The sequence below is a fragment of the Callithrix jacchus genome, chromosome 14, assembly GCF_049354715.1.
Source record: "Callithrix jacchus isolate 240 chromosome 14, calJac240_pri, whole genome shotgun sequence".
Taxonomy (NCBI): Eukaryota; Metazoa; Chordata; class Mammalia; order Primates; family Cebidae; genus Callithrix; species Callithrix jacchus.
The window spans coordinates 94,462,352-94,489,509 of record NC_133515.1 but is presented as its reverse complement, the minus strand read 5'-3'; the positions used below and the strand labels follow the sequence as shown (position 1 = coordinate 94,489,509).

Below are 27,158 nucleotides of genomic sequence, written 5' to 3'. Positions count from 1 at the left end.
TCCACTTGTAGACAAGAGAATTAGAAATGTAAGTCCACAAAAAACTTGTACATGAATGTTCACAGCAGTATTATTCATAATAGCCAAAGAGTGCAAATAATCTGAATGTCTTTCAATTGATGAATGGAAAGACAAAATATGGTAAAGTCATAAAATGAAACATTATTCATCAATAAAAAGCAGTGAAGTACTGACACATGCTAAAACATGAATAAACCCTGAAAACATTAGGTTAAGTGAAAGAAGCAAGTCACAACCCAACATATCAAACTTTGTGCGATAGGGCCAAAGCTGTAGTTAGAAATTTACAGCATTAAAAGCTTATATTAAAAAATCAATTATTTTAGTCTCCATTGCAAGAAACTAGAAAGAGAAGAGCAATTAACTTTGAAGAAGACAGGAAACAAAGTTTACACCAGAAATTAGTGAAATTGAAACTAATAAAATAATCAAGAAAATAAATGCAACTAAAAGCTGGTTCTTCAATAAGACAATAAAATTGGTAAGTCTCTAACCAGACTGATTAGTGAAAAAATGTGAGAAGATAAAAGATATTAAGATATTATCAACATCAGGACAGAGGGAGGTGACATCTCTCCAAATTCCAGATATCAAAAGGATAATCAGATAGTTCTGTGAACAACTTTATGTTTTGAATGTAAACACCTTGGATGAAATGGACAAAGTCTGCACAAAGACAAAAATGTTAAGCTTACTTAAAAGGAAACAGATACCCTGAACAGGCTTACATATATTAAAGAAATTGAATTTGTAGTTTAAAATCTAACAGCCAGCAAGAAAACAGGGACCTCAGTGTGAAGCCACACTAAGTGAATGTCCTGCCAACAATCTGAGCAAATTCAGAAGTGGATTATTTTTCCCCCAGAACCTCCAGACAAGAAGAGCCTGGCTGACCACTTGATTTCAGCATGAACTTCTTATCTACATACTGTGAATTAATAAAAAGTGTTGTTTTAAGATACTAAGCTTGTGATGGTTTTTTACACAGCAATAGAAAATGAATAAATGGTCTTTTCACTAGATGATGATGTGTCAACTGGATACTGCTATGAAGAAAAAAATACAAACTTAATTTCTATCTGCAACTTTACATAAAAATCAATTGTAGGCAGGCTGTAGATCACAATGTAAAAAGGCAAAATAATTCAGTTTATAGAAGATAACATAGAATATTTCATGACATTGAGGCAGGAAAATATTCCTTTAGTAGGACACTATGACACTACCCATAAAGATCATTAAATTACATTAAAATTAGAATTTTTTTTCTAGCAAAAAGACCATATTAAGGGAGTAAAGAGACAATCCAAAAAGAGTGGAAGAAGATACGTGCTGTATGTCAAAGGTACTGGCATCTGGAATGTATCTTAAAACTTCTACAAAACAATAACAAAAAGGATGGCAAGCAAACATCAAGATGGGCAACAGACATGAGCAGAAATTTCAGAAGTTAGTTAAATTATGAAAAGGTACTAAACCTCATTAGTTAATCATGGAAATATAAATTAAAAAATCTGAAACTCTTCCAATATTATATATGCTGGAGTGCCAAATAGACTCACAGACAAATTGATTACCACGAGAACAGGCCAATCTTTGATTTATATGCTTTTCTGCCTCAAGAAAAGAAAAACATTATCAAATTTAAAAGCAAATTATTTTATTATTTTTTATGACATCAGAAATTCAAAATATGGGTGGAGAAGGGAGCTTGTGTGTATTTTTTTTTATCTTGTTTTTGTGATCAAAGTTAGGTTGCTCTCAATTGTGTGTGTGTGTGTATGTGTATTTTCAAACAAGGTCTCACTGTCACCCAAGCTGGAGTGTGGTGGCAAAATCACAGATCAGTGCAGCCTTGACCTACTTGGCTTCAGCCATCTTCCCACCTTAGCCTTAGATTAGCTGGAACTACAGGAGTGCTTACAAAAACATTAGATTAGCTGGCTAATCTCAGTTATAAATAACTTATAACTATAAAATGTTTTTGTAAGCATCATAGTCACTGAAAGCAAAAACCTATAGTATGATAAAAATTAAAAGCAATGAATTAAAACACACTACCAGAGAAAATCACAGCCCAAAATGAAGAGGGTAAGAAAGGAAGCTCTGAGAAAACAAGTAAAATTGGCAGTACTAAGTCCTTACCTACCAACAATAACATGAATGTAAATCAACTAAATTCTCCAATTAAGACATAGAGTGGGTGAATGGACTAAAAAACAAGACCCAACTATATGCTGCCTACGAGAAACTTATCTTACCTATAAAAACAGCCACAGAATAAAAGCGAAGAGATGAAAAAAGATATTCCATGCAAATGGAACTTCGAAAAGAGCAGGAATAGCTATGTTTATAGAACATAAAATAGACTTTAAGTTAAAACCAATAAAAAGGACAAAGAAGGCCATTATATAATGATAAAGGGATCAATTCAGCAAGAGGATATTACATCAGTAAATAGACATGTACCTAATACCAGAATACCCAAATATATGAAGCCAATGCTAATAAACATAAAGAGATAGACTGGAGGCCAAGGCGGGTGGATCACAAGGTCAAGAGATCGAGATCATCCTGGTCAACAAGGTGAAACCCTGTCTCTACTAAAAATACAAAAATTAGCTGGGCATGGTGGTGTGCGCCTGTAGTCCCAGCTACTTGGGAGGCTGAGGCAGGGGAATTGCTTGAACCCAGGAGGCGGAGGTTGTGGTGAGCCGAGATTGTGACATTGCACTCTAGCCTGGGTAACAACAGCGAAACTCCGTCTCAAAAAAAAGAGACAGACTGAAATACAGTAATAGTAGGGGACTTTAACACCTCACTTTTGGCAACAGACAGATTATCCAGGCAGAAAATTAACAAAGAAACATTGCAGTTAAACTACACTCTAGACCAAATTAACCTAACAGACATTTATGAACATTTCATCCAACTACTGCAGAACACACATTTTTCTCATCAGTGCATGGAACATTCTCCAGCATAGGGCATATGTTAGGTCACCAAAAAGTCTCAACAAATTTAAAATAGTAGAAATCATATTAAGTATCGTTTCGGACCACAATGGAATAAAACCAGAATGCTTGCAAAGAGGAACTTTGAAAACTGTACAAATACATGGAAATGAAACAACATGCTTCTAAATGACCAATGAGTCAATGAAGAAATTAAGAGAGAAATTTTTAAAAACTCTTAAAACCAATGAAAATGGAAACACAATATACCAGAACCTATGGGATATAGCTTGTAGTAAGAGGGAAGTTTATAGCAATAAATGCCTATTTCAAAAAAATAAAAAGACTTCAAATAAATAACCCAATGATACACTTCAAGGAACTAGAAAAGCAAGCAAATCAAACCTAAAATTAGTAGAATAAAAGAAATAATAAAGATCAGAACAGATAATAACAGAAATAAATAACATTGAAACTAAAAAAACACAAAACATAATTTTAAAAAGTTGTTTTTTAAAAAAAGATAGACAATACCAACATACTGAAAAAGTCAAATAAATAAAATCAGAGACAAAAAAGAAAACATTACAACTGGTACCACAGAAATAGAAAGGCTCAATAGCGCCTACTATGAACAACTACATTTCAACAAATTAGAAAACCTACAAGTAATGGTTAAATTCCCGGAAAAATACAATCTACTAAAATTGAAATATAAAGAAAGAGAAAAACAGACAAATAATGAGTAAGAAGATCTAAGCAATAATAATAAGTCTCCTATGAAAGAAAAGCCCAGGACCTGATAGATACACTGCTGAATTCTACCAAACATCTAAAGAAGAACTCATACCAATTCTACTCACATTATTTCAAAAAAGTTGAAGTGGAGGGAATATTTCCAAATTCATTCAATGAGGCCAGCATTACCATGATACCAAGACCAGGCAAGAACATAACAGAAAACTACAGGCCAATATACTTGATAAGCATATGCAAAAATCCTCAACAAAATACTAGCAAACTGAATTCAATAATGCATTAAAAAGATCACCATGATCATGTGGAATTCATCCCAGGGATGCACAGATGGTTCAGCATACGCAAATCAATAAACATGATACATTATATCAATAGAATCAAGAACAGAAACCATATGATTGTTTCAATACATGCTGAAAAAGGATAAAGTTCAACATCCCTCCATAATAAAAACTCTCAACAAACTGGGTATGGAAAGAACCTCCCTCAATACCCTAAGAGCAATATATGATAGACTCACAGCTAAGATAACACTGAACAATGAACAATTCAACATCTTTCCACTAACATCTAACAAGACAAGAATGCCCATTTCCAGCACTTCAACTCAACATAGTATTAGAAGTCTCAGAAAGAGCAATTAGGCAAGAGAAAGAAACAAAGGGTATCCAAATTGGAAAGGAAGAAGTCAAATTAACCTTGTTTGCAGATGAGGTGATCTTATATTTAGTAAAAGCTAAAGACTCCATCAAAAAACTCTTAGAGCTGATACAATCAGTAGAGTTGCAGGATACATAATCAACATACAGAAATCAGCAGTGTTTATATATGTTTACAGTGATCAATCTGAAAAAGAAATGAAGAAGGCAATCCTATTTACAATAGCTACTAAAAAAATACCTAGGAATACATTTAACCAAAAAAGTGAATTTAACAAAAAAAGCTTTCCTTTATAAGGAAAATTATAAAACATTAGTGAAAGACATTGAAAGGACACACACAAAAATGAAAAAATATGCCATGCTCATGGACTGGAAGGGTTGAAATTGTTGAAATGTCTATATGACCCAAAGCAATCTATGTATTCAATGTAGTCTCTATCAAAACACTAATGACATGCTTCACAGAAATGGAAAAAACAATCCTAAAAGTTGTAGGGAACCCCAAAAGATGCTAAATTGCTAAGGAATTCTAAGGAGAAAAAAAAAAAAACAAAGCTGGAAGCATCACAATACCTGACTTTAAATCATGCTATAAAGCTATAGTAATTAAATCAACAAGATACTGGCATAAAAGCACATACCAAACCAATGAAATGAAACAGAGAACTCAGAAATAAATCCATATACTTACAGCCAACTTGTTTTCAACAAAGACACTAAGAACATAACACTGGGGAAAGGATAGTCTCTCTAATAAACATTATTGTAACTAGATACCCATATGCAGAAGAATGAAGCTAGATCAATCCTATCTTTTACCACATACAAAAATCAACTCAAATCAATTAAAGACTTAAATAAGACCTGAAACTATGGAACTACTAAAAGAAAACATTGGGGAAAATGCTACGGGACATTGGTCTGGGCAAAAATATTTCTCAGATAAGACCTCAAAAACACAGGCAGCAAAAGCAAAAGCTAGACAAACAGGTTTACACCAAGCTAAAAAGCTGCACATAGAAAAGGAAACAATCAACAAAGTGAAGAAATAGTCTACAGCATAGGAGAAAATATTTGCATACTATCCATCTGACAAGGGATTAATAATCAGGATATTTAAGGAACTCAAACAACTCAAGAGCATGATGACAAACAATCTGATGACAAACATTTCTCAAAGGAAGACACACAAATGGCCAACAAGTACATAAAAAATGCTCAGCATCAGTATCAGGAAAATGCAAATAAAAACCAAGACTACAAATTGGGTTCATTGTATACTGCTTGGGTGATGAGTGGACCAAAATCTCACAAATCACTACTAGATAACTTACTCATGTAACCAAATACCACCTGTTCTCCAAAACCTATGGAAATAAAACATTAAAAAAACCCCTCACAATTAGGTATCATCTTACCCCAGTTAGAGTGGCTACTAAGAAAACAACAGAAAAATAACAAATGTTGGTGAGGATGCAGAGAAAAAGGAATACTTATAAACTGTTTGGAATGTAAAGAAGTACAGCCATTATGGAAATCAGTATAGAGTTTCCTCAAAAAACTAAAACTAGAACTCCATATAGTTCAGCAGTCCCACTGATGGGTATATATCCACAAGAAAGGAAATCAGTGTATCAAAGAGATACCTGCATTCCCATGTTTATTGCATCATTCACTGTTCACAGCATCCAAAATACTAATGAATCTAAGTGTTATAAATAGGTGAATGGATAAAGAAAATGTGATATATACATATAAGGGAATATTATTCAGCCACAAAAAATGAAATCCTGTCATTTGCAGCAAAATGGATGGGACTGGAGGTTATTATGTTAAGTGAAAACCAGGCAAAGACAGACAAATATTGCATGCTCTTATTCCTAAATGGGAGCTAAAAAGTAAATCTTACGGGCACGGTGGCTCACGCCTGTAATCCTAGCACTTTGGGAGGCCGAGGCAGGCAGATCACCTGAGGTCAGGAGTTCGAGACCACCCTGGCTAACATGGTGAAATCCCATCTCTACTAAAAATACAAAAATCAGCCGAACATGGTGGTATGCGCTTGTAATCTCAGCTACTTGTCAGCAGGTGAGACAGGAGAACTGCTTGAACCCAGGAGATGGAGTTTGTGGTGAGCCAAGATTGCGCCACTGCACTCCAGTCTGGGTGACACAATGAGACTCCATCTCAAAAAAAAAAAAAAGGGGAATGTCACAGAGGTACACAGTAGAAAGGTCATTACCAGAGGCTTGGAAAGGAAGTGGGGTGGAACAGATGAAGAGAAATTGGTTAATGGGTACAAAAATAGAATTGGATGTAAGAAATAAGTTCCTGTATTTGATAATGCAGTGGAAAAATTATAGTTAACAATACTTCATTGTATATTTCAAAATAGTTAAAGAACTGTATGTTCTTAATACAAAGATAAATATTTCAAGTGATAGATACCCCATTTAACCTGATCTGATCATAACACAGTGTATATAGGTAGTCAAATGTCACATGTACCCCAAAATATATACAACTATTAGGTAATCAATGAAAAAGAACCATCTCAAAAATGTTTTTTAAGAAACCATAATACAATCAGATAGCACGATATACCTACAGATTGACCAAAAGTACTAAACACAGCAAAAACAAAAGATACGACACCAAGTACTGGTGAGAAAATGAAGTAACATAGACTCCAATTATTGCTGGTGGGAGTACACACTGGTACAACCACTTTGGAAACCATTTAGTATTGTCTCCTGAAGCTATGCATACCATATGAACTCTGCATTTCCTCTTCTAGATGGACCCAAGAGAAATATGTGCATAAGTTCACTGAAAGGCAGGCATAAAAATGTTCTTGACAGTATTATTTTCAGTAGTACCACATTGGAAACAACCCAAGTACTCATCAACTGTAGAATAAATAAATTCACTGTAGTGCATTCATCCAATGGAAAAGTATTTAGTAATGAAAATGAAATAAAGCTGTAAGCAACATTACATATATAATGTTGACTAAGAGAAGTCAGACACAAACAAGGACACATGATATAATTCCAGTTATTTAAAGTTAAAAACCAGGCACATCTAGATGTTAGTATTAGTTACATTTGGGAAAATGGAGTAAGCGAGATGGGCGGAAGCAGAAGGGAGTCTTCTGAGACTCCAGCAATGGTTATTCTTGAGTGGGTGGCAGTTAATGGAAGTTTGTTTTGTGATAATTCATGAAGAGATACATTTATATTTTAAGTACTTTTTGTCATTCTTAAATTTAAAAAAAAATTTAAAATTCAAATAATTTGCAAGGAGTCTTATTTCTGAAAGTAAATTTTTTCATCAGGGAATGTACTTCATTCTACCTTTATTCCCACCCTTATTTATTTCTTGGTAATTTCCCAGCTAAGTATACTTTTTTTTTTTAAACAATATCAGCTTCTTTTCCAGTAATTGCTCCAAGGAAGCCATCTTTGTCATTCCTCAGAAATGCTCATAATACAACATAGTGGTCAGAAATAATAATACCAAATAGAAATGTAATTTCCTAAGTGGAAAACACATTTCTCTTGGCAATGATTGTCAACAGCATTCCTGGAAATCCAGCAGAACTCAGAGTTTCAAGTACTACAGTGAAGGAAATGTCTAGTAGCAGTAGTAATGGAAACAAAAACATGAAGGAAAGGGAATGATTTGGAAGAATGTTAATTCCTTATTTTTTCTCCATTACAAATCTAAATACAGGAATAAAAAAGACTCACTGAAGACTCTAACCTTGTTTACTAACATTATTTTCTAAGATTTGCTTAGTCTCCGAATATTACTACAGAACCTTAATTTAGACTGGTTAAAAGGTTTGAAATCGCTGAGTGAGGGCTAAAGCTGAGAGACCAATAGGGTATTCACCTCACAGGTCAAATGTTATCACCCAATTCTCCAAGTACACATAATCCATAACTGAAGGCTGCCTTCTAATTGCCTATCCTGGTGCCATTTTGTCTGTCTGAAAAACTCCCAGCTCTTCTTCAAGTCCAAATTCATTCATCTTCTCCTCTATTACTTATCTAGGTATTAATAGAACTGATCTCTTCTTTCTCATTACCATCCATACCTTGTACCTGATTTATGATAGCCCTTACTATGATATATTAAGATTCTTCATATTTTTTCTCCCCTACCTCACTGTAAGTAATTTACAGGCAGGAACTATATTTCATTAACTATTCTCTCCAGTGCTTATCTGAACACAGCTCACGGCAGATATCAGTAAGGAAGGATTGTTAAATAAATGGGAAGAGACTGACAAGAGAAGGTTACTTAGCTAGTGTTTTGGAAAGCAGGGTGAGGAGGAAAAGGCTACTGCCTTATTTGAAGTGTCCAAGAGCTGACATCATGATGGAGGCCAGATCTAGAGGCTGAAGCACACTGACACTGATAAGCCAAGCTGGCAGGTACTGGTATAAAAGTGAGATGAATAATTGAAGGCAGAGTACAAGTCTGAGAGCTCCTGTTGGGACTAGCCAGAAACGAGGCCACATACACACTAGTCATAGCAGCCAGAGACAATAAGGAGGCAATTTAAACCACAACTAATGACAAAATGGAAGGTGATGCATGCATAGTTTTCTAAAGTAGGACTACAAGGTGGCAAGCCAAATTGTCCTGCTGTTTTGGTGGCACATGGCCTAGTACCACTAGTATGATTCATGCTAGAATGCCCCAGTTTGGCTTTGCCATTATTGAGGAGAGAGACTTGTTGATACAGAAGTAAGGGGAAGTAAGGGGAATTTCACTAGCACAGGTGAATTTGGGAGGTAGGAAATCAACCACTGTGGGTATATACACTGCAATATAAATGTGATTTTTACTCCTGGTCTATGCTGACTGAGATACTACTTCGATCTCCTTTAAAAGTGCTGACAGATTATAGATGTCCAAAATATACCACGATGTTTACAAGGAAAAATTAGTTTCCTAAAGTACTCATTACAAGGTTCGACAGGTTAGAACAAGGCTTTGGTAGATTCAACTCCATGATGGAGGGGTTGCTGGGGAGAATAGTCATTAGTAAGCCCATTAATACAGGTGAAAATGCCAAACATTTAAAAACTCCCTTTAAAATAAAAAATATAATAATCTTGGGAGCTGCGATGGTACTTATTTAGATAAGATTTGAAGAAGACCCATTACAATTAAGAAATAAACTGTAGATCTCAGCATGAGCTTATCTTGCCAAGGGGTTACAACGCCAGAAGGCATTCTGCAGGAACATGGCAATGATGGATTTCAGTTACGGTGGGCTGACTGTCTTACCTCAGTGTTTGGTAGGTGGCCTACTCTCTGATTAAGTCCATGGATGTTGACGCTCAAGATCATCTTGCAGTGGGGATGTAGTAGATACAATGTAACTACCCAAAAGCCAACAAAAATTTTCATTTCCCTTGACTGCCTCTACTGAGACATGGGGAAATCAAAACATATGGCTTTTCTCTGTTCCTTACAGTAAGGGATATTTTGGCAACTAAAAGTTCCTGGGGAGGACATTATCTTTTCAAGTAAACCAAAACCTAATCAGGAGTAGGCCTTTTGCCTTTCTTTCCTTCCCCTTTCTTTCTATCTGAATGTTAGACATGAGGCCTAGAGTTGCAGGAGCCATGATGTAACCCTGGGATGATGAGCACAAGGATAAAGGTTTTTGTGACATGTGAAGGAAAAGAGACTAGAAACATAGGATCCATGTCCCTGTCGGCACTGCTGAGATGTTACTTACCTCTGGACTGCCTATGCCTGGATTTCTTGGCACATGAGAAAAATAGATCCCTATCTGTTTAGGACACTGTAATTTGGTTTTCTGCTATCTACAGTCAAACTCAATTCCAGCTGATAAAAGTGAATAGAAATAGGGCCTTTGAATATTCTGGGTGTTTTTGGTCATAGCACAGGGGTTGACATGTGCTTAACTGCTTATCAGGCTCTGGTAACTGAGTGGGGGAGTAGGTGGCATCATGCCATATCGTCACATAACCAGGGCTTGCCTGGAGGAGGTAGGGTAGGAGCTGACTGAAAAAGAGCCTTTCTCAGGAAAGCCCCTCCTAGGGCATCTTCTGACTATTCCTGAGGCTAGAGAGATGTGCTGAGTGTAGGGAAGTTAGGAAGGTTCAAGGCAAGCAGGGCTGCATGGTAGCAAAATTTGAGGTTCAGGACAGGCTGTGAGACTAGAAGATTCTAGAGACGTGAGTAGCCCCACATGGCAACAGAGCCGTAGGCAGAGTAAGGCTGGATGCTCAGAAAGGCTATACCAGCAGGGTTTGTCAAAAGGTTAGGTAGGACCAGATAGTCTTAGAAACCCAGCTGAAGTTTTCTTACAAGGGAACATTCTTCAGCAGTTAATTATTTATTTCCAGGTTGTTTTCCACCTTTCCAGTGGTACCAAGTTATAACAAAGTAAAAACTAGACCTAGAACAATAATTCTCCCATTCTAAAATTTTGGAGAAATGTTTCCTAGTCAACACAGTTTATTATGTGTTTCTCTATAAGCCAGGACTGTGGTCATTATGACCATCATAGTCTGCAAACAGATAATCTTATCTAAGTGACACTGAGTTCACCAAAGCAAAAAACAACTGGAAGTGTTGTATGATTTTTTAAAAAATGTAACTTTTTAAACTGGCAATAATTTTAAAATACAAAAATTTCTTTAGAAAAAATAGTAAGATATTCACTGGGCTATTTACTTCTAAACCACAGATTATAGCCTAGTGCTACACTAATCACCTTTCATCCTAAATCCTAATACTGACCGAAAAAAACCCCAAAAAACCTTTTCCTTCATTCCCAAAGTTTTAGTTATACTTCCATGAATCATTAAAAGCTACAGTTGGGGTCAGGCACAATAGCTCACACCTGTAATCTCAGCACTGTGGGAGGCCAAAGTGGGAGGACTGCTTGAGGCCTGGAGTTTGAGACTAGCTTGGCCAACATAACAAGACCCTGTCTCTAATAAAAATAAATAAATAAATAAATAAAAGCCAGAGTTGGGTTTCTAAATAGATTTTCACAAGCTGGTCATTTAAGTGAGAGAATAGGTAACACGAGAGTCTGGTTTTGTCTTATTCAAAAATTATTTTGGGATTAACATTGTGAAAAGAAATTTGCAATTCTTTAGTGATGCATATGCTTGTGTTGGTATCTCATTAAATAGTTCATTTTTTCATCACTGTAACTATCTTAAAAATTAATTCCATATTGATTAAGGAAAGAAAAAATTATGAAAGTTTCTTTTACAAGAATATATTCAACAACATAATGCAATCTACCAGAAATTCCCCTATGTCTCTGTGCTATTTTTCTAGTTAAGTGACTGAAAAGAATTAAAATATCAATTTGCCATAACTAACGAAAAGATCCAAGAATACTTTTAAAAGTTAATTATTTTGACCTGTTGTACTGCTAAAATAAGACGTATTTTCTTTTAGCTTTGATCAGAAAATCCAATTTAGCTGTCTTAGTGAAAAGCCTATTTTTCATGAAGTGGAAGAAGATCTAAAGAGAACACATAGTAGCAAACATTCCAAAATTAAAACTGAAGAAAAAAATCCATGTATGTTCTTTAAAAATAACATTTAAAGCAACCTAGTTAACAAAATGACATTGATGAACACTGTGGTAAAGTTTATCATGTATGCTAACTGAAGCAGGGCTACTCTTCTCTGAACGCTGCATAGGAAATGACATTTCACTCATGCATACTGGAGAAGAACGCTAATGCCACAGAACTCAAGCCTACGGGAAAAGATACATCATCTTTGCCAAAAGGGCAGCAGGATTTGAAATACTTGAATATTTTGGTTCCTTGAATTTTTCAGAGCTTACAACAACAACAAAAAAAATGTGTGCATAAACTAAAGGATACAGAAAACCAGTTTCTATCTAGATAGGGCAGGATTTATTATCCACTGCTTGGACTAGCAAACTTCCTCCATTTGTTTCCGTAAGATTTCTACTGAAGCACAGACATTACATAATGTGCAAACACTGCAAGGCCTCCTAAAAGGCATGCTGGCAGGTTAAAAGGTCGTCGTCTGGATGACAGTCAAGCCACAGAGAAACAGGTCTGTGAGGGCGGGGGGGAAATATCCAGCTGGACCAGATTCCCAGCTGGGAATGATCTCTGACCTGATCTTCTTTTCCCTTGATAACCCCTCGCTTCACCACATGAAAATTATGCCAATTCGAGTGGTATGATGTTGGTTATGTTCACTATTCATGGAGTTTGTAAGCTCTAGCAGAGCCCACTAATAATTTCCCAAAGTTAGGGTCTTCTGTTGAGTGTTGCTCTTTCTCAATTGGGACCTTCCGTTTGTGGGAAGCAAGGTACTAGGAATCACCAGAGTGATGGCAAAAGCAAGCCTCGGCAGAGGCAGTTTCTGTGATGGTTATTGCAAGAGGAGGCAGGGGTGGTACTGGGAATCTAGAGCGAAGGGGCTGGCTAGGATATCTGAGATGTTTAGTTAATGATCAGCCTAGAGTCACTACTAGGAAATGAACTACGTACCCAAGTAGGGAATGAACCGATAACCCAAAGAAGAAAGAGGACAGGTAACTGTTGCCTCATTTTCCTTGACTCAAGGTTACACAAACTGGGTAGGTTATGGGAAAAACAAAAATCAGAGACCACTGAAGTAGTAGTTATTTGGATATCAGAAGGCCAGAATAGAGCCAAGGGATTAAAAGATCAGAGAGGAAAGGATGTAACAATAGGAGGGCTGTGCTCCAAAAGTTTGTTTGCTAGTTTGTTGTTTAGAACAGAGATGAAGAAATGTAGCTGAATGTTCAGTCTGACTTACAAAATCTGTTTTGCACAATAATAACTCTACTATGGTTGTGAGAGAAAGGAAAGCTCAGGGTTCCTCAAGCAACAATGTAGTGGAAAACTCTGGTTGCCTTGGATTGGGAAGGGAAATATGTTTTGTCCCTCAACTGTCTTGCTCCCTGTCGCCTGTACTTGGGTATCCTGGAAGATGCAGCAGGAGGTCAATTATTGCAAGTAAAAGGAAGATCCCTTTCTTTCAAATGCAGCTTTTGAAGCCTATTTCTCCTGAAATATAACTCTAATGCAGAAAAAGTGAAAAATACCTTTACATAATTTCCTGTTTTAATTAAAAATATTAAACACTTGATTATATATGTGACATACTATGTATTCAGTAAACATATTGTTAAGACTAATTTGTCATAGCTAGGCTTTTCATATAATTTATAAATTTCATATATAATTTTACATCTATACATATATAAATGTATAAAACTGATATCCCATGTCCTGATTTGGGTTTAGAAAATATTTCTAAAGTGGCATAAGTACAGCTGCATATCTAATAGTGTCCTCAGCCATGGGGCTCTGGGTCCTCAACCTTTTCAACGTCTCAAGGACAAGGAGCACCTAATTCAGGCAGTCAGGATAAAGGGAACACCTACTCCAGAAAGGAAAGTGGTGCCTCTAGCTGGAGAATGCCTTTTTGTTTATAATTCAACTTTTATTTTAAGATAGTTGTGGATTTACACACAGGTATAAGAAATAATATAGAGAAATCCATGTACCTTTTACCCAGTTGCTCCCATGGTAATATCTTGCAAAACCACAGTATAATGTTACAGCCAGGATATGTATACATATTTTTTAAAGAGACAGGATCTTCCTCTGTTGCCTAGACTGAAGTGAATTGGTACAATCATAGCTCACTGTAACCTTATCTCCTGGGCTTAAGTGATCCTCCTACCTCAACTTTCCAAGTAGCCAGAACTACAGGCGTGTGCCACCATGCCTAGCTAAATTTTTATCTTTAATTTTTGTAGAGACAGGGTATCGCTCTGCTGTCCATGCTGGTTTTAAATTCCTGGCCTCAAGTGATCCTCTTGCCTTTGCCTCTCAAGTGTTGGGATTACAGGCATAAGCCACCATACCTGGTCTACAACCAGGATATTGACATTGATACAGACAAGATACAAAATAATTCCATTAGCATAACAATCTCTCTTGCTCTTTTATAATTGTACCCATCTCCCTCTTTGTCTCCGCTTCATTTTTAACTCCTGGCAACCACTAATCTGTTCTTCATTTTCATAATGTTATCATTTCAAGAATGCTATATAAATGGAATTATACAGTATGTAACTGTTCAGGATTGCTTTTTTCACTGAGCATAATTCTCTGCAGATTGATATAGGTTGCTATGTGTATTAAAAGTCTGTTCCTTTTCATTATTAAGTAGCATTCCATGGTATGGCTTTACCAGTTTGTTTAATAATTTACCCACTGAAAATACCTCAGGGTTGTTTCCAGTTTTTGGCTATTATGAATAAAACTGCAATAAACATTCATACATAGGTTTTTCTCTAAATGCCAGTTTTCATATATAAGGGATGAATGCCTAGGAGTATAACTGCTGGTTCACAGGGTAGGTGCATGCTTAGGTTTTTAACTGCCAAACTGCTTTCCAGAGTTGATGTACCATTTTACATTATCAGCAGCAATGTATGAGTGATCCAGTTTCTCTGTATTCTTACCAGCATTTGCGGTTGCTCTTTTTTTTTATTTTAGTCATTCTGATAGGTGTGTAACGGTATCTCACTGTGATTACACCCAGCTAGTCTTTACTTTGTTCTAGATCCTGATCCTGCATATTTTCTCCATTTTTTCTAAAAGGATTAAGATTTATATTTAGAACCATGACTCATTTAGAGGTAACTTTTTTATAAGGCGAAAGGTTTAGCGTTTAGGTCAAGGTTCATTTCCTTCCTTTGTTTCTTCTATTTTTTCTTTTGGCCTAAGGAGAGCCAGGTGCTCCAGCAACATCGTTGAAATGGCAATTCCGGGCCGGGCGCGGTGGCTCAAGCCTGTAATCCCAGCACTTTGGGAGGCCGAGGCGGGTGGATCACGAGGTCAACAGATCGAGACCATCTTGGTCAACATGGTGAAACCCCGTCTCTACTAAAATTACAAAAAATTAGCTGGGCATGGTGGTGCGTGCCTGTAATCCCAGCTGCTTGGGAGGCTGAGGCAGGAGAATTGCCTGAACCCAGGAGGCGGAGATTGCGGTGAGCCGAGATCGCGCCATTGCACTCCAGCCTGGGTAACAAGAGCGAAACTCCGTCTCAAAAAAAAAAAAAAAAAAAAAAAAGAAATGGCAATTCCTCTTTCATCAAATTGCTTTTGCCCTCTTGTCAAAAATCAGCTGGGCATATTTGTATGGGCCGATTTCTAGGTTATTTTCTCTGTTCTATTGATCTATGTATCAATCACATCCCCAATATTATAAAGTTTTGATTACTGTAACTATATAATAAATCTTATAACCAGACAGACTCACGCCTTCCACTTTATCCTTCTTTTACAAAACTGTATTGCTAATTCTTATATCTTGCCTTTCCATATACCTTTTAGAATAATCATGTCAATAGCTACAAAAAAAACCTTGCTTGGATTTTGATAGTAATTATGTTCAATATGCACATCAATTTATGAAGAACCAACATCTGATATGGTTTGGATTTGTGTCCTCACCCTAATCTCATATCCCCAGTGTTGGAGGTAGGGCCTGGTGGGAGGTAACTGAATTATGGGGATGGTTTCTCATGATTTAACATGATTGCTCTTGCTGCTATTACAGCAATAGCGAGTGAGTTATCTTGAGATCTAATTGTTTAAAGTGTGTAGTCCTCCCCCACTGCTTTCTCTCAGTTCCGCTCCTGCCATGTTAGATAACTGCTCCTGCTTTGCCTTCTGCCATGAGTAAAAGCTACCTGGGGCCTCCGAAGAAGTGGATGCTGTCATGCTTCCTGTACAGCCTGTGTAACTGTGAGCCAATTAAATCTCTTTCTTTATTAATTACCCAGTATGAGAATGGACTAATACATCTTTACTATGTTGAGTCTTCCAATCCATGAACATGGTATGCCTCTCCATTTAGGTCTTCTTTTGTTTCTTTATCAATAGTCATCATTTTCAGGATATAATTCTGTATATGTTTTTCTAAATTTATGTGTAAGCATTTTTCTGACGGGCTATAAATGGTAGTATATTTTAAATTTTGGCTTCTATTGCTAGTGTATGCAAATAATATTGACTTGTGCTTATCTTGTATCCTGTGACGTTGTTGCACTTGTATTAATTCTCAAAGTTTGTTTTTGGTACATTCCTTAGGATTGTCCTTTTTTTCTTTTAGTTTTTTAAAAATAATTTGATATGTTTTTATTCTCTGGCAGAGCCACAGAACCATCCTTGGGATATTCTCTATAGACAATCATGCCATACAAACAAGAGATTAATTTCTTCCCTTCTGATCTAGCTTTCATTTCCTTGCCTTGCCTTACAGGACTGACTAGACCTTCCAGCACTATGTTGAATAAAAGTGCTGAGAGCAGATACCTTTGTCTTGTTTCTAGTCTTAGAAGAAAAGCATTCAAAATACTTTTTTTTCCTGCATCAGTTGATAGAATCATGTGGTTTATTTTCCTTAGCCTGTTAATATGTTAGATTATATTAATGGATTTTTGAATATTACACTAGCCTTACATACCTGGAATAAACCATATTTGGTAATAGAATAGTATATAATTATTTTTATATATTGCTGAATTCTATTTGCTAATATTTTATTAGAGATGTTTGTCTCTATACTCATAGAGGATACTGGCTTGTAGTATTTTTGTATTGTTTTTCCCTGGTTTTGATATTAAGATAATACTAGCTTCAAAAAACAAATTGAGATGTGTTCCCTCTTATTTTCTATTAAAATATGGGTAGAATTGTGTTAACATTTCTTTAAACATTTGGTATAATTCTCCAGTGAAATCATCTGGGCCTGCAAATGTGATTTTTGGAAGTTTTAAAATTACAAATTGAATTTACTTCAAAGTTATAGGGCTCTTCAAATGACCTATTTCATCTTGGATGAGTTGTGGTAAGTGTCCACATTTGAAGAATTGGTCTATTTCATCCCAGTTGTCAAATTTATATGTGTAGAGTTGTTCACAGTAGCCTTTATTATCCTTTTGATGTGCGCAGGCTCTATAGTGATATCTTCTATTTCATTTCTGATATTGGGAATTTGTGTCTTCACCTGTTTTTTCTTTGTCAGTCTTGGTAGGGATTTGTCAATTTTATTACTCGTTCAAAGTAGCTGCTTTTTGTTTCATTGATTTTTCTCTACTGTTTTTCTGTTTCCAGTGTTTTTTTTTTTTTTTTGGGTAGAGACAGGGTCTCACTATGTTGCATAGTCTGGTCTTGAACCCTTGGCCTTAAGCAAACCTCCTGCTTCAGCATTCCAAAGTGCTGGCATTCAGATGTGAGCCACTGCTCCTAGCCCTAATTTCTATTCTTGTTATTTCTTTCGTTTTCCTCTTTTCAGGTTTATTTTGCTCTTCTTGTTCTAGGTTCTTGAGGTTGAAGCTTAGGTTACTGATTTACAATTTTGTCCTTTTCTAATGTAATCATTTCTAACATAAAGCATACATTTTTGTCTTATCATTGTTCTAGCTCTGTCCCACAAATTTTAATGTGCTATATTTTCATTTTAATTCAGTTTTATTATTAATAATAATATATATATATATATTTTTTGAGACAGGCTCTTGCTCTGTCACCCAGGCTGGAGTGCAGTGGCATGATTATGGCTTACTGCAGCCTTGGCCTCCTGGGCTCAAGTGATCCTTCCATCTTAGCCTGCCCAAGAGGCTGAGACTACAGGCATGCACCTCCATGCCTGGCTAATTTTTTTTTTTTTTTTTTTAGACAGGATCTCACTTTGTCACCCAAGCTGGAGTGCAGTGGCACGATCTCAGCTCATCGCAGCCTTAACTTTCTGGGCTCAAGCAATCCTCCTGGTTCAGCCCCCTAAGTAGGTAGGACTAAAAGTGTGCACCACCTTCCCCAGCTAATTTTTGTATTTTTAGTAGAGATGCCCAGGCTGGTCTTGAACTCCTGGATGTACCTTAGTCTCCCAAAGTGCTGGGATTACATGCACGAGCCACTGTGCCTGGCCAAGTTTAAAATTTTTTCTAGAGACAGGGTCTCACTGTGTTGCCCTGGCTGGTCTAGAACTCCTGGGCTCAAGTGATCCTCCCACCTCAGACTCCCAAAGTGCTAGGATTACAGTTGTGAGCCATAATTTTATTGTTTACATGTAGTATTATTTAAATTTTGTTGTAATTCCATTTTTTGACTCATGAGTTATTTAGAAGTGTGCAGTCTACTTTCCAAGTATTTAAAGATCTAACTTTTGTTATTCTGTTGTTGATTTCTAGTTTGATTCCATTGTGGTCACTGAAGATACTCTACTGTTTCAATGATATTAACATGTTGATATCAATTCTGTTTGGGTGGAGTGTTCTATAAATGTCTATTAGGTAATTTTCTTTGCACTGAAATCTACCTTATCTGATATTAATAAAGCTATTCCTGGTTTCTTTTGCTTATAAATGTTTGCATAATATATGTTTTCCTATCCTTTTGCTTTCAAGCTACTTACATTTAAACTAAGATTTTCAAGGGCAGTATATAATTGAGTCATATTTTCTAATCTACCCTGCCAATTTCTTTTAATTGTGTATTTAAATCATTTACATTCAATATAATAATGGACAATCATTTTATTATTTATTTTCTGTTTGTTCTCTGTCATGTATGTCTCTGAGTTCTTTTTCTGGTCTTCCAATCAATGTGCTACTAAATATAGAATTCCATCTTGATCTATCCATGGTGATTTTGAGTATCTCTTTTGAATAGCATTTGAAATGACTGTTCTAGGTACTACATTACAGATGCACATGACTTATTACTATCTATATATGGTTACATCTTACAGTTCAAGTAAAGTATAGAAACCTTACTTGCCACTATGTCCCTTGTACCCTCCCCCATTTATAAAATCGTTGCCTTAAATATTTCCTTTGTGTACATTTAGAACCATTAAGAGACAGTGCTATAATTTTTGTTTAAACTGTTAAACATAATTTAGAAATCTCAAGAGATGAAGAAAGTTGCATTCATCCACATTTTAACTTGTTTCATTGTTCTTTCTTTTTGACGTTCCCAGAGTCCCTCTTTTATCGTTTCCTCTCTGTTGAGAGAACTTCCTGAAGTTATACTTTTAGGATAGATCTAATGATGACAAATTCTTTTAGTTTTTCATCATTTGAGAATGCCAAATTTCCCCTTCTTTCCTGAAAGATATTTTTGCTAGATATAGAATTTTGGAATGATAGCTATTTTCATTTCGTATTTTGTCATTTCCTTCAGGTTTCCATGGATTCTGATGAAAAACCAGCTGTCCTTCAAATAGACTTGCTTCCATGAATAATGCATCACTTTGCTCTGGCTTCTTTCAAGACATTTTCTTTGTTTTACTTTTCGAAAGCTTGGTTACGATGTGTTTTAGTGTAGATTTCTTTGGATTTATTCTGTTTTAAATTTGCTCAGCTTTTTGAATCTGTAAGTTCATATCTTTTGCAAAATTTGGGAGTTTTTAACCAATTTTTTTTAGTACTTTTTCAGACCCACTCTCTATTTGTAGGACTCGTGTTACCACAAATGTTAGATGTTTTCTTGTAATCCAACAGGTCCTTGAGGTTCTGTTCAGTTTTTTCCCTTTTCAGTCTATTTTCTCTCTGTTGGGTAATTTCTACTGATCTAATCTCACATTCACTGATTCTTTCCTCATCCCCTTATTTTATTATGGGGTGCATTCATTGAGATTTTAAATTTGTTCTAAAATTTCCATTCTTTTTTTTTTTAAACTTCTCTTTCCTGAGATTTTTCTATCTTCGTATTAGTTTCAAACATATTTATTATTGATCATTAAAGAATTTTCATAATGGCTGCTTTAAAGTCTTTGTCAGGTAATTCTAATATCTGTCATTTTGATGTTGGCATTGATTTCCGCCCCCCACAAGATGGAGTCTTGCTCTGTCACCCAGGCTGGAGTGCAATGGCACAATCTTAGTTCACTGTAACCTCTGCCTCCTGGGTTCAAGCGATTCTCCTGCCTCAGCCTCTTGAGTAGCTTGGACTTTTTTTTTTCCAGACAAGTTGAGAGTTTGTTAGACAAGTGATTTTCAACTAAAACATGGACAGTTTGAGTATTATGTTGTGAGACTCTGGATCTTATTTAAACTTTACATTTTAGCGGTTTTTTCATTATGGCCACGTAAGGTAGAGTCTAAGTTACCTATTTGACTCCTGTTGATACTCAAGGACTGAAGTGGCTCCTCACAGCTGCTGGGCAGGGGTAGAAATTCTGACTCCCTACTAGGCTTCCACTGTTACCCTCTTACCTAGGACAAGTGGGAGTCCCTTGCTACTTCTTCCCACATGAACCTTTACCGATATCATGGGAGTAGTCGTGATGGTGGCTCCATTACTACAGGGCAGTAATAAAAGTCTTTGCTGTCTACTCAGCCTCTTCTGGGACAGTATCCTAGAGCAAGGAAAGAAAGGGGTGCTTCATCACTGCTGGGGAGAGGGTAAAGTCCACACAACCTTTGTGGGCATGACTGGAGAAGGCTGAAGTAGAGTACAGCAGTTATTGTCTAAAGGTTTCTTTTAAAAAGTATTAAGGACCAGAGTCCAGGTGTGGTGGCTCCTGCCTGTAATCCCAGCATTTTGGGAGGCCAGGGCAAGGTGGATCACCTGAGGACAGAAGTTTGAGACCAGCCCGGCCAACATGGTGAAACCCTGTGTCTACTAAAAATATAAAAATTAGCTGGGAGTGGTGGCGGCCACCTGTAGTTCCAACTACTTGGGAGGCTAAGGCAGGAGAATTGCTTGAACCTGGGAGGTGGAGGTTGCAGTGAGCTGAATGCCACTGCACTCTAGCCTGGGTGACAGAGTAAGACTCTGTCTCAAAAAATATATAATAATAATAAAGAAAGGAAGTATTGAAGACCAGAATACACTGTCACAAAATGACTGCAGGGACCAAAGTATGCCATCCCTAAAGATGCCTCTTGGGCAAAAGGATGATTTTAAACTGAATATTTTGAGAAATTGGAGACACAGGAGAAGATCTAAAAATGGAGAAGTTCCCTTTTTAAAGGGAAATTCACATCTAAAAGGACATTTCCATTAGTATGGGTGTCTTCCTCTCTGTACCATGAAGGATGACTTTAAATAACCAAGGACTCTATTGTCCTTGGTTGGTGTCAAAGGGCACCAACTTAAATCTGTAAAATAAACTTTTGTCTTGCATGCAGTGCTTTTCTTGGTCACCTCCCATTACTGACCTCCTTTGTTTCAGTTAAAGATGATTTAAGTCTGAACTCAGAAGCCACCTCTTTGAGATTTACTCTTTTCTCTGGGTATCTCCCATGTACATATTAAGTATAAATGTTAATAAATTTATATATTTTTCTTGTTAATCTGTCTTTTGTAACAAAGATCTGCCCCACCTAAGAACTATACAAGGTAGGGAGAAGGCTATTTTTTTCCTACTCTATAAAACATTGCTCTTTTCGTGGTCTTTGGGCTAGAGAGAGTAGGCTTTTGTGGGGGCCTTTAAAAGTGTCTCCTCTTTGGTTTTTCTGGGTTGCTGGCTCCACATCTAGGATGTATGTGTTAAAAATAAAACCCAGGGAACTCACCACCGTGTTTGTTCCTTGGATCCCAAAGTCCCTACATAGCCTGCTTTCTGTTCTCTACCTTGTACAGTCTTCTTGATGTTGTTTTATAGATAACATCTAGGGTTTTTAGCAGAAGAAACAGTAGAAAGTCCATTTACTCCATCTTCCTGGAAGCAGAATTCCCAGGAGGAAAATGGAATCCCTAACTGAAGAAGGCCTTTAAAATCCATTCTATAAGGGAAAAAGAAATAGCTAAAAGCAACGGGGTGGCAGTGGGTGGGGTGGAGGGTACTGGGCGGGACAAACAAACCTGTAAAGGGAAGTAAAATGATCTTATCAAAGTATATGTGGAGAATTTTACATACACTTGCCAGAATTTCAAATGTTGATTCCATTTGGTCTCAAGTAATTTCCAAAGGTAGACTGGCCCTAACTCCTGATTTAATCAACAACTGAAAACCAAAGAGGGGAAGTAACTAAACTGAAGCCACAGAGTGAGTCTAGGGCAGAACCAAAATGAGAGTTGAGGTTTCTGACTTCCTTTCAGTACCATTTTCACCACCAGTAGGCATCTGTTCCACAATACTGTCAGAGGTGTTTGAACCAGAGAGACTTCATTTTGAGTGTGGGCTAGGAAAATGAGGCTGAGACTTGCTGGGCTGCATTCTCAGAAAGTAAGGCATTCCTAGCCTCTAGATGTTTACGGTTAAGGGAAGAAACTAATAATGTTTACTAAAACAGACCCAGATTTGGGAGTGTCCAGATATCCCAATATCTGGAGAACAAAGGCATTCCTAATTTTGCTTTAAAGATAATAACACAAATTCTTGCAAAATACCGTAATTACGAAAATTAATCCTTTATCACAAACCCTTGTAGCAGAACACATCTTCCCATACATACTAGCATTGTACCTAGGATGGATGTGCTCCTCCTCTTAATTTTAGGAATGTTCTACTCTGTCTATGGAGTAGCTGTTCTTTCACCACGTTACTTACTTAATAAACTTGCTTTTGCTTTGCACTGCAGACTCGCCCTGAATTCTTTCTGGTGCAAGATTCAAGAACCCTCTCGTGGGGTATGGATCGGGACCCTTTATTGTAATAATATGGTGGAGAGATGAGGAGTTGCAGCAAATGGTCTTTCAGGGATATTTCCAACTCAACCTCCGGCAATTTCTAGGACTGTCCTTAAGAATTGCTTCCCCTCTTCCTATCACGTCTTTTTTGACCACTATGCTAAGGCTATATTAAAGAATGGCAATTGGGGGGCAAATGGAAACAGAAAAGATCTATATATAACGACAGACATACTGAACCTCGTATTTGTGAGAACTGCTCCTTGCTACGTATTTAGAAAAACACCTCCCATATAAACTGCCGCTGAACAATTGAACAGACAGCGCTGTTAACTTGTTTCTAGTTCATTATGCATGTGACCTTACAGCATTCTTACTATAGCTGAGCATAGAAAACTTCATTCAGGAGTCCTGCTGTCATTAAGTAGGGCAAAAAGACAACAGCAGCAGCTACAGTGAAAGGAAATGCAATACAGCAGCAGAATGGGTTTGAACACTGCACCTAGCAGTATGACTTTGGGCAATCATATAACTTCTTTGTACCTCAGTTGCTTCATCTAAAATGGGAACGATAGCAATATTAAACCTTATTAGTTCTTCTGAGGGCCACAGGTAAAACCTTAGAAAGTGCCATTAGCTGCTGCTGAAACTGTTATATTGCACATTGGAGGTCTGTTATAAATAAAATACTAGATAGAAGCTTTACATATTTTATCATATTTAACACTAGAGTAACCTTTTGAAGTATGGGGTATTGTTATCCCCACCTTATAGATTAAGAAACTAGGTTTACTTTGTTTGTTTGTTTGTTGTGAGATGGAGTTTCGCTCTTGTTACCCAGGCTGGAGGGCAATGGCGCGATCTCGGCTCACTGCAACCTCCGCCTCCTGGGTTCAGGCAATTCTCCTGCCTCAGCCTCCTGAGTAGCTGGGATTACAGGCACGCACCACTATGCCCAGCTAATTTTTTTGTATTTTTAGTAGAGACAGGGTTTCATCATGTTGACCAGGATGGTCTTGATGTCTTGACCTCGTGATCCACCCGCCTCGGCCTCCCAAAGTGCTGGGATTACAGGCGTGAGCCACCGCGCCCAGCCCCAGAAACTAGGTTTACTTTATTATGAAAGTCATTTGTAAATACAGTATAAAATAGTATAATCTAAAAAGATAGATTAAATTTTAAAACAACTTTTGAAGCCAAAAAGTCAAGTCACAAAAATATTTCCTAGCATATTCATAAAATACAATCAGCAAAGCATCCAGTATTAAAATACATTACCATGACCACTATTTGTTACTTTTATAATTTAAATTCTCCCAAAACATTTAAAGAAGGAACATTAAAAACAACCTATTAACTCTGCAAGAATATTAGGCTCTGTGTCCTTGTGCTGTTTTTTTGCAAAGTACTCCCACTGAGCTAACAGGCACACCCAGGATTCCTGTAAGGACTCCATATGTACTATGTACTATGTGCAGAAGAAGTATTTCTCACCATCCTGCAGCTAGAGTACAGAATCAGAAACATAAGGTAAAATTAAAGCTTGATGAGACCTTTCTGTCTAATTTCTCATGTAAACATTCCCTCATTCTATTTCTAATTTTATTTATTTCTAGTTTTAAACTTTTGGAAGAGAAAAACAACTAATAAATAATTGCTTCTTTGGTATTTGTCCACTGTCAGAAAGTATTGTGTAAACACTTTGTGATACAAGAATAAACATATACATTTTAAAATCTGTGCTTACCAAGGCAGAATGGTTCTAATAAATTCAATGGCGAAAATTCATTCTCCAGGTTCATTACTTGAAGGCCCCTTTTGATTATGAAGGACTTGATTTTCTCAGGACACGGTTTAAACAATAAGTAGCCAGTAGCATAGAGAACATATCGAAACCAGCACAAAAGTGGAGTGGCAATTCTGCCATTGGGTGACTCAGACATTCGTTCAATCGTTGGGCAGAGAAGATAGGCACGAATTACCTACAATAAAGAAGCATACTTTGATGAGAGGTTTTCTTAAGGAATAGTCCATTACTTACGGTTTCTTCTACACAATAATGGCAAATGACTGGGTTTTAGAATGACTGGAGATCTGTTCAGACCGAGAAGAACCACCTCTTACCACCCTCTCAGCCTACAACTAGTCTGAGTAGGATATAAGGATGTCCCTTGAGATACTGCAGTTAATTTTAAGGGTGGGAAGGAATCAGATTCCTAAATAACTCTTAGATTGTATCAGCAATTCACAATTCCTTTGAAGGGTTGTTGAAAGTTGGAACTAATACAGCATTTTAGCAATTATACCAATTTGATTAATGATACCAGAACAAAATAGAGCCATATAAACGACTCAATTTTGGCTGGGTGTGGTGGGTTATGCCAAAATTCCCAGCACTTGGGAGGGAAGTGAGGCTGAAGTAGGAGGACAGCTTGAGGCAAGGAGTTCGAGACCACCCTGTTTAAAAAACGGGAGAGGGAGAGAGACCCTATTTCTATCAACATCTTTTATTGATTATATTTGAAGATAGTTCACTTTTGAAAAGCTCTTCTATTCCTTAATATTACCAAAGATAATCTTTAACAGGACTAGATATGCTTCTGACAACTGATTCAACCTGAATCAAGTGAGGGCCAAGTACAAGGGAAGCTAGGAATCTACATCTACGTGGGAAAATGTTTAAGGACAAAAATAGCATTTCAACTCATTTCATCAGAAAATATATTTTAATAATATTGTAGCAAATAGTCACTAAAACCATTTAAATCTACATTGTTTGCTATGTTAGTATTTTTTCCAGCTTTAGTTGGGGAAAAAAATCATTATTTTCGACACTCATATATAAAAATAACTTAATGGGGATCAGAAAAGTCAAAATAGTTCAGCACAATCCCTATTAACAGAGTGAAAGTGAAATAGATCAATAATGTTAACAGATTGTAGGGCAGGAAATGAGAATGGACCCAATAGTTTTTTTAACCATATTTTAAATTAAGTATAACACACAAAAACTGTATAAAACAAAATGTCCAAAATAACAATAATTTTAAGATGAACAGCTAAGTGGGTCAAGAAATAAACACTGCCAGAAGCTCTGCATGTGCATCTTCTAATCACAGGTCCTTCTGCTTCCATCTTAGGTAACCTTGTCTTTATATCTATACTTGTCATCTCTTAATATTTTAATCACTTCCTTATCTTGTTTTACATTAATACTTACCATCTCTTAATAGCACAGCTGATTTCTGCCTGTTGATGAACTTTATATAAATACACATTGTATACTTTTGTGGTTTTATCTCTTTCACTCAATATTATGCCTAGAAGATTCATCCATGTTGATGTGTTTAGCAACAGCTTATTCATTATCCTTGCTATATGATCTCCCATTGTATGACTATATCACATTGTATGATTATATCACAATTTCCATCTAGTATTCCCCTTATGCATATGTTACACCTTTTATAGTTGTCCCACAGTCCTTAGATATTCTTTTTTCCTCTTTTCCCCGTCTTTGTTTTCTTTGCTTTTCAGTTTTGGAGGTTTATGTTGAGATATTCTCAGGCTCAGAGACTCTTTCTTCAGCCATGTTCAATCTACTCATAAGCCTATCAAAAGCGTTCTTTATTCTACAATGTTTTTACTCTCTACCATTTCGCTTTGCTTTTTCCTTGGTATTTCCGTCTCTCTTTTACAGTGTCCACCTATTCTTGCATGCTGCCTTCTTTATCTATCACAGCCATTAGTGTATTAATCACAGTGGATTTAAATTCCTCATCTGATAATTCAGAATCCCTACATGTCTGGGTCTGAAGCTTGCTCTATTTTCCTCAGATTGTATTATTTGCCTTTTGGTATGCCTTGTAATTTTTTCTTGGTAGCTGAACATGATATACTAGGCAAAAGGAACTTCTGTAAATCAGCTTTTAGTAATGTAGTAGTTAGGTAAGGTAAAGGGGAAGGGAGACATTCTATCATCCTATTATTAAGTCTCAGTCTTTTAGTAAGCATTTGCTTCCGGTTACAAACTTGTGTTTCCTTAGTATGCTTCTCCCCTCTTAGGTAGGACAGAA

The 27,158-nt window shown here is 36.6% G+C and overlaps 1 protein-coding gene across 6 annotated transcripts in view; it reads right to left on the bottom strand.

Annotated features, from left to right (window-relative positions):
• Positions 1 to 27,158, bottom strand: part of LDAH (lipid droplet associated hydrolase) — a 154,846-nt gene that overhangs the window by 52,050 nt on the left and 75,638 nt on the right. For all 6 annotated transcript variants that reach the window (XM_035273111.2, XM_035273110.3, XM_035273107.3 and 3 more), the window contains exon 5: positions 24,830 to 25,064. In XM_035273111.2, coding sequence (XP_035129002.1) covers positions 24,830 to 25,064 — 235 coding nt within the window. The remainder of the gene's footprint in view (positions 1 to 24,829; positions 25,065 to 27,158) is intronic.